Source organism: Neurospora tetrasperma (assembly GCF_000213175.1).
Source record: "Neurospora tetrasperma FGSC 2508 unplaced genomic scaffold NEUTE1scaffold_2, whole genome shotgun sequence".
NCBI lineage: Eukaryota > Fungi > Ascomycota > Sordariomycetes > Sordariales > Sordariaceae > Neurospora > Neurospora tetrasperma.
In genome coordinates this window covers 4,301,856-4,310,089 of record NW_009799100.1, presented here as the reverse complement: position 1 = coordinate 4,310,089, position 8,234 = coordinate 4,301,856, and the positions used below count along the sequence as shown (strand labels likewise).

The 8,234-nt window shown below is 54.2% G+C and overlaps 4 protein-coding genes across 4 annotated transcripts; 3 read left to right on the top strand and 1 right to left on the bottom strand.

Moving 5' to 3' along the window:
- On the top strand, positions 1 to 470 carry NEUTE1DRAFT_116598 (uncharacterized protein; the record flags this gene model as incomplete). Its single annotated transcript, XM_009851573.1, has 1 exon — positions 1 to 470. The coding sequence occupies one exon, from the start codon at positions 112 to 114 to the stop codon at positions 319 to 321; it is 210 nt and encodes a 69-aa protein (XP_009849875.1).
- Positions 471 to 939: 469 nt separating this feature from the next.
- Positions 940 to 1,539, top strand: NEUTE1DRAFT_33905 (uncharacterized protein; the record flags this gene model as incomplete). The annotated part of the gene is made up of 3 exons (XM_009850413.1): positions 940 to 990; positions 1,223 to 1,280; positions 1,388 to 1,539. Coding segments are annotated over 3 exons (261 nt in total), but the record flags the coding sequence as incomplete, so codon positions are not given.
- A 369-nt stretch (positions 1,540 to 1,908) lies between these two features.
- NEUTE1DRAFT_121419 (uncharacterized protein) lies at positions 1,909 to 3,790 on the bottom strand (the record flags this gene model as incomplete). The annotated part of the gene is made up of 2 exons (XM_009851572.1): positions 1,909 to 3,656; positions 3,725 to 3,790. The coding sequence occupies 2 exons, from the start codon at positions 3,788 to 3,790 to the stop codon at positions 2,310 to 2,312; spliced, it is 1,413 nt and encodes a 470-aa protein (XP_009849874.1).
- Positions 3,791 to 5,459: 1,669 nt separating this feature from the next.
- NEUTE1DRAFT_61275 (Serine/threonine-protein kinase cot-1) lies at positions 5,460 to 8,204 on the top strand (the record flags this gene model as incomplete). Its single annotated transcript, XM_009851571.1, has 5 exons — positions 5,460 to 5,936; positions 6,012 to 6,332; positions 6,400 to 6,897; positions 6,957 to 7,433; positions 7,492 to 8,204. The coding sequence occupies 5 exons, from the start codon at positions 5,749 to 5,751 to the stop codon at positions 7,802 to 7,804; spliced, it is 1,797 nt and encodes a 598-aa protein (XP_009849873.1).
- Positions 8,205 to 8,234: the final 30 nt, after the last annotated feature.

Below are 8,234 nucleotides of genomic sequence, written 5' to 3'. Positions count from 1 at the left end.
CATCTTCTTCTCGAAGACCGGCATCTGGTTGTAGAGTGGGAAGACTTGCAACTACGTTCAAAACGGTAGACGGGTTCGTTTAGGGTTAAACTGGTCGTCGTGCCAGCAGGGATGGATTTGTTACCCGCGAAATACCCTCATGATTTACGAGCATTGCGGGCATGTGGGAGTGGAAAAGAATGGGATGATGGGAGGAAGCAAAAGACGATTAAAACCGGGCATTGTGAGTGTCAACTCGCAATTGACGGCGCCGTTCAGCAGCAGCTGGATCGAGATATCAGTGGACTTGACCATGGTTCAAGAAGTTCGGGGATAACATGATATCGGACAGCATCTGCCGACGAAATTGAGTAGTAGAGTGCATTGCAATGATGAGCTGACAGCAATGACGAGCACATTGAAGGCACCTCTTACTGCCAGTTTTACAATGCTCTGATGAATAAACAAAACAAAAAATTTTTCGATGAACCAATTACCGCTATTTCATGCGTTTCAATCTGTGACGTGCCGAATGCTGTTCTTGGGTTTGAGTCTTTCTTAGATGCTTTGGAGCTTGTATGAAGTTGAGATAGTTGAGCTGTCGAATGTCGACTCGAAATAATGTTCAGCAGCGCAATGCTCCACTCTCCCTGCTGTGATTGGTGGCTTTTCCTACCGGCAGACATACCGACCAAACGCTAAAAGGGTTTCGAGTTTTGAGACTCGATCATGAAATGAACCACCTGGTCATTGTAACTACGACACAAGATCACAGCAATCAAACTCGTTGTGCGTTCCGTAAATTTCTTCAATTGTCGAGAAAGTTCCAGTGATCTTTGGATGTCAGTCATTCTGAAATCACCTCACAACCGGACGACACAGCGGAGATTACAAACATCCCAAACATTCAGTTCCGTCTACAAGACAATTTCGAACCATCTTTGAAAAGTTCACTGGAAAATGTCCTCCCGTTTCGTTTCCGTTGGCGTCATCAATCCCTCTACGGGGGAGGTAGCAACACCGGCGGCTGTCACGTCTTCATCTGTCTCGCCTCCCACATCTTCATCAACAACCGCTGCTGCCGCCGCCACTTCCACGGCCCCATCGACATCATTAACAACATCAACAACCGTCACCAATACACCAGCCAATGTCCAAAACACCACCACCACCTCATCATCAAAAACATCAACAATAACCCCCACCCCCACCCCCACCCCCGCCGCCACAGCACCAGCACCAGCACCAGCACCAGCACCATCCACCCCAAACCCTCTCCCGCCAGCCGCCGCCTCCAAAAAGTCCCAAGAATGGCTCACCGTACAAGCCGAACTCGAAGCCAAGAAACGCTCTTCTGCTTCTTCTTCCATGCCCACCATCGGCGGCGGCGGCGGCGGGGGCCCAGCAGCCACTGAACAGAAATCCCTTTACGAAGTCCTCCAAGCCAACAAGGCAGCCAAGCAAGCGGCCTTTGAAGAAGCCAACAAGATCAAGAACCAGTTCCGCGCTTTGGACGACGACGAGATTGAGTTTCTTGAGGGGGTGGCGGAGAGGAAGAGGAGGGAGGAGGAAGAGAGACGAAGAGAGGAGGAAGGGGGGTTGCAAAAGTTTAGGGAGTTGCAGCGGCAAAAAAGGTGGTGGTGGTGGTGAGGAGCAGGAGGGTCGAGATGGGGAGGATGGGGAGGATGATGGGTTGGGCGAGGAGGAGTTGATGTTTTTGAGTGGAGCGGGAGGTGGAGGGAGGAAGAGGAGGAGGATGGGAGAGGGGAAAAGGTTGGTGCCGGGGGTGAAGAGGGCTAGGAGTGGAGGAGAGGAAGGGAAAAAGAAGAAGGAGGAGGAAGGGAGGAACACGGTGGTTTCTGAGCCAGCCAAGGCTACGGCTACGGCTACGACTACGGCTACGGCTATGGCTACAGCTACGGCGCCCGCGAAAAAGCCCTCTGGTGGACTTGTTTCATATGCATCGTCGGATGAGGATGATGACTGAGCATTGTAAAGGGAAATGAAGAATGAAAACGGGGCTTCAGACAAGGCAGGAGTTGACTTGGTTGAACTACTTGATTCACGAGTTTACTGGAAGAGGAGGCTCATCATATGCTGTGTGGAAGAGGGCTGGAAAGATCAGAGATATCGCCAATCTCATCTAAATAGCAACCGCCAACACCTAGCCCTTTTATATACCCAACAACTAGTCCACAACCAGCTTTTCTTCGCCATTGCTTATTCATAAACTGTGATCGTAACATGCACCTCCTTTATATCTTTTGTTTGTACATGAGGATAAGATGCCAGTTGGACACAAGTTTCCTGTATCAACAGTACCACCTCGCTTACTCAACATCCTTATCCTCCAAAGGGACAAGCTTCTTCTTGTTGAAGGCCTTGTCGTAGCCCCAACGACAGGCCTTCCTCAATGAGCCCTTGATCCAGCCCTCGACCTCCTCCTCAGGCACTTTAATCTTGCTCACCCGATCCTCGTCCTCGGGCGTCAAGGCAAACCTCCTCATGCGGTGCGCAAGTCTTGGGTCCATGACCACGGGCTTGGTATGGATCTTTTCCGTCACTTCCTTATCGGCATCGGCCTCATCCTCTTTCCATACCTTCTTGGGCCAGTCCTGCTCCTCCCACTCGAGCTCCTTCGCCTGCTCATACTGCACCGAATCGGTAGACGGCGCGTCTGGGTTGGTTTGTTGCTGGAACTCGCGGTGGGTTGCCAGGCACACAGCGGCGACTTCGCGGCCGATGTCGTCGGCGAGGGAGCGGCGGTTGAAGAATCGGACCATGCGTGTAGGGGTGTTGAGGAAGCCGAGAATGTGAGGCTCACGGATAGGGACCGCAGGGGTGAGCTCCTGTGGCGTCAGGGGGTGAAGGATCTCGGACGGGTAATCGGAGGTTGTGTTGTATGGCTTGGGTTGGGGTGGGCGCTTGGGCTTCGGGGCTTCCTCCTCCTTCTTCTCCTCCGCGGGCTTGTCTTCTGTGGATGCGCTACCTTCAGCCGCAGCGGGTGCGGGTGTGGGAGGGAGCGGCGCAGGCTCAGCGGGCGCGACCAGCGGCCCTAACCAACCCTCGTGCAGGCCACGGAGGTACTCCTTCCATGTGTGACGGCCAATGACAACATCGCCGCGAACACCCTCGTAGTCCTTGATGCCGCGCTGCTGGCGGTAGATCTCTATCAACTCGTCCTTGGTAGGCTCGCGGTTGGGGTCCTGCTCGTCTTTGTTCTCCCAGCCACGGCGCACCTTGCGCAGTCTTTCTGCGACTACGGCGCGCACGTCGCCTTCCCGGCGGCCCTGCACAAACTCCCAGTCCAAGCCACTGGCGGCAAGAACAGGCTTGACGTATTCTGTGTAGTGATCCTGAGCGACGCGCAGGCCGTCGCCGGGCGGGGCGGAGAGGTAGATGGTCAGCTTGCGCGGCTGTTCAAGGCCGAGTTTATCGGTGATGGGTTCGGCAGCCAGGTGCTCGACGGCGTGTCTCCATTTCGCAATGTTTCGCCTCTTCTCGCGGCGGTCGTAAATGATTGCAGCTGTGATGGAGGCCGAGACGGTCCAGAAGATCATCCAATTTCGGGAGGGGAGCTTGTTGGGCAGGTTAGGGAGACCGAGCATGCGAAGTGCCTGGTTCTGCGGCCTGGGGGCTTTCGGAGGAGGAGGAGGAGGAGGAGGAGGAGGAAGAGGCTAGGTGTGATGTTAGCCACAATATTCAGAGATACGATTAAGTGCGAAGGAGCCAAAGTGTAACATACTGTAGCCGTAGTTGCAGCCGGAGCGGCAGGCGGCGCAGTGGACGCCGGGGATACTGGGTCGGCCATGGTATAAAGTGTTGCGCCGGCTGATGCTATTCCTCTAATGTATGTCGTGTGGTGATGGAGTTTGCGCAATTACGGGCGCATGCAGCTTACTGTGACGGCGCGAGGGGTATCGTAGGGAGAGCTCGGGGGGCGTTTCTCGCGGGAGACGTCACAGTTGGAAAGACAACTTGAAGAGGACGACGGGATTCCGTGATGATTGTACGGACTACGGACAGCGACTCCGTAGGAGCTCCGTCGAGGACTTGGGGCCGGTGCAGCGGAGCACCCGACTGCCAAAATCCATTCCCGGACACACTTTCTTATCGAGATAAGCCGATAAGGCATTCCCGCGGCGGCACCCACCTGCCGGCATCTTTCATCGCGTTTAGTGGTTGTGCACGAGCCATATGCGAAGGTCAACCGCACGTCATGCCAGTATAAATGCAGACTACTTGTACGCAGACTTGGAACAGCCCAAGATGAAGTCTTGAGAGTTTCAAGATAGCTTCATCTCTGGACTTCATTCTCATAACCTGGAGGGTTTGTCTGCCGTCTCTTGAGCCCGATTGAAGCAGGTTCCATCTACTTGAGCCAGAACTATAGGTTCTCAAAGCGTCTGCAAAGGGTACATAAGCTTGTATACGTCGAGCTATCTGTTCCGTGTTCTTACTTTCCCTGGCTTCTCTGCTGAAGCATTGTAGAGGATGTCTCTACAGTAATTGTATACTCGGTCGTGTCGACTTGGGCTTCATGTACTGTCAGCGATCACGATGACCTCCTGCGTGGTCAATGGGCACAACTGTTCCAAGACGCTGCAACCCCTGAAAGAACAGGAGCACCCAGGGAAGATGCGGTGTCAATGGCGCTAAGCGTGTTCACCCCACCTTCAGCTCCACCGGGATGCCCCTTCGATCAATTGCAGACCCGGGAGTGCCCGCTCCCAGCCAGTAATAAATTCCCGGACCAGAGTCTCGATGCTCTCTAGGTCCAATGCCGTTGCGTCGAGCTTCAACACTCGGGGGACTGGTGGTTTAGTGTGCTCGTGAGGCAAAAGAGGATGACAGCAGTGCGGAAAAGACAGCAACCAGTTGACGACGATGAGGTTGGAGTCAGGGGTTTTCAGGTTGACCAGGGCACCCCATAGTTAGATGGTCCTGTTTCGTCCTGGAGCTCACCACTGGACCTGGGCATGTCATCCCAAACATGGAACCCCTCTTTCTACGACCTCCTTATTCCTGGGCATCGTGTACGTGTACCGGATTCACATCGAGGCCAGCGTCCTGTGGCAACAGAAAACAGAAACGTGAAGATGCTGCTAGTTGTCTGTTGTTATTCAAGGTGTCCTTCGAACGCGCCCGTGACTGTCTCATATCATCACAGTGTATGTCTTGGTCACTTATAGATGGGATCTGTTAGGTAGGTTCCACGTTACCTCTAGGTCTTGATTTATACACTACTGATACCGCAGGGACCCTGCCCCACCTGCTTCCGTTCTTCTGATACGTCCGTCGTCCGTAGGTCCTCCGAATTACAGCGCCCTGAATCGCCTCCAGCCAGTGCTCCTGTCAGACTCCTTCCTGTAGGCTGGAGAGGCTCCGTCCCGTCACGCTTCCACTTTGCTTCCACTTCCACACCTCACCTATCGACTGCACGTTCCAGCGGGACACTTCCACTTCGGACGGTGCCACTCAACCACCTGCCCCCCCAGCCTGGCCGCCATCGATTCCCATCCCTACCATCTAGCCAACCGTCGTTCGATCCTCGTTGGACCCTGGTCCCAAGAAAAAGCAACCTCCTTTCCTCCCGTCTTGTACACAAACCCCTTTCTGTGCGCAAAGATCCCATCGATCGGTCTGGGAGCTCGACTCTGATCCTTTCTCCATCTGCCGTCCCTCGGAATCTCGTCTGAGCTCGCTTGCGCCCTTCCCGCTACATACACCCGGAATCCACTGTTTACCGTTTAGAGACAAGGTACTAAGATGGACAACAACAACCGCCCCCATCTCAACCTGGGCACCAACGATACCCGCATGGCTCCAAACGATCGTACCTATCCCACCACCCCGTCCACCTTCCCCCAACCCGTCTTCCCAGGTCAACAAGCCGGTGGTTCCCAGCAGTACAACCAGGCCTACGCCCAGTCCGGCAACTACTATCAACAGAACCAGTATGCCAGCCACTACGCCCCCGGTGCCGCCGACTACGGCTTCGTTCAAGCTCATTCTAACATTGACGGTACTAGCAACGACCCCAACACTGGTCTCGCCCACCAGTTCGCCCATCAGAACATTGGCAGCGCCGGAAGAGCCTCTCCCTACGGTTCTCGTGGCCCATCTCCCGCTCAACGCCCTCGCACATCCGGAAACTCTGGCCAACAGCAAACCTACGGCAACTATCTGAGCGCCCCGATGCCTTCGAATACCCAGACCGAGTTCGCTCCCGCTCCCGAGCGGAACCCCGACAAATATGGCCCCAATGCCAACAACAACCAGAAGAAGTGCTCACAGCTGGCCTCTGACTTCTTCAAGGACAGCGTCAAGCGCGCCAGGGAGCGCAACCAAAGGTGAATGCTGCAGCGACGCGCTATTGCCCCTACATCCAGCCGTGATCGATACTGACACCCTTTTCAGACAGAGCGAGATGGAGCAGAAGCTCGGTGAGACCAACGATGCCCGCCGTCGCGAATCGATCTGGTCAACCGCTGGCCGGAAGGAGGGCCAGTATTTGCGCTTCCTGAGAACCAAGGACAAGCCCGAGAACTACCAGACCATCAAGATCATCGGCAAGGGCGCTTTCGGCGAGGTTAAGCTCGTGCAGAAGAAGGCTGACGGCAAGGTTTACGCCATGAAGTCGCTCATCAAGACGGAAATGTTCAAGAAGGACCAGCTTGCCCACGTCCGAGCAGAAAGAGATATCTTGGCCGAGTCGGACAGCCCATGGGTTGTCAAGCTCTACACCACCTTCCAGGATGCGAACTTCCTTTACATGCTCATGGAGTTCTTGCCCGGTGGTGACTTGATGACCATGCTGATCAAATACGAAATCTTCTCGGAGGATATTACCCGTTTCTACATTGCCGAAATCGTCTTGGCTATCGACGCGGTCCATAAGCTGGGCTTCATTCACAGGTAGGCTTCGCCGGAAGCAATGCTCTGGAAAAGAGATACTGACATGGTTGTGAATACAGAGATATTAAGCCAGACAACATCCTTCTTGATAGGGGCGGTCATGTCAAGCTTACAGATTTCGGTCTCTCTACCGGCTTCCACAAGCTCCATGATAACAACTACTACACACAACTGCTCCAGGGCAAATCCAACAAGCCGCGCGACAACCGCAACTCGGTTGCTATTGACCAAATCAACCTGACGGTCAGCAACCGTGCACAGATCAATGACTGGAGACGCTCCAGACGTTTGATGGCCTACTCGACCGTCGGTACACCAGATTATATTGCTCCTGAAATCTTCACTGGCCATGGTTACTCGTTTGATTGCGATTGGTGGTCTTTGGGTACCATCATGTTCGAGTGCTTGGTCGGCTGGCCTCCTTTCTGCGCCGAGGATAGCCACGACACTTACCGCAAGATCGTGAACTGGAGGCATTCGCTTTACTTTCCGGATGACATCACCCTTGGTGTAGATGCCGAGAACCTTATCAGAAGGTATGCATGCTTTTGACTTCCCCCGAAATTACGCGCTCACCATATTGACTTGTCATAGCCTCATCTGCAACACTGAGAACCGTCTCGGCCGTGGTGGTGCTCACGAAATCAAGAGCCACGCCTTCTTCCGCGGCGTTGAGTTCGACAGCTTGCGCCGCATCCGTGCGCCCTTCGAGCCCCGTCTTACATCCGCCATCGATACCACATACTTCCCTACGGACGAGATTGACCAGACGGATAACGCCACGCTGCTCAAGGCTCAGCAGGCCGCTAGGGGCGCCGCTGCCCCTGCGCAGCAGGAGGAGAGCCCAGAACTCAGCTTGCCCTTCATTGGATACACGTTCAAGCGCTTCGACAACAACTTCCGATGATTGCGCTACGTCTTCTCGCTGTCTGAATAATGAGTATTGGTTTTCTTGGGGGGGAAGGGGGCGTAATAGTGATGGCGAAAGGGAGAAGAGGTTGTGCTGCGGGGCGGCAGTATCTGGGTACCCCTTATACTTGGCTTTGACGTCTTTGCTAGCTCGCGGTGCTGTTGAAATATCTGATGGCAGAGACGCTTTTGCTGATAGTAGGCGAATTTTCCATTCCGCATATATGGCTGAATAAGTACAGAAACATAATGTATGGACTGCATCTTCTGGGCGAGGAACTGGGAAGCCCTGAAGCGAGCAACGGGGGAGAATAAAAACGGCAAGAGACATGAATGTTGCGTATGGCGTGATGATAGAGATGTTTGCATATCTAGTAACCGAATCGAGCATTCGCTTGCCCACGTTGAAATACAACTTGCACCTGCTC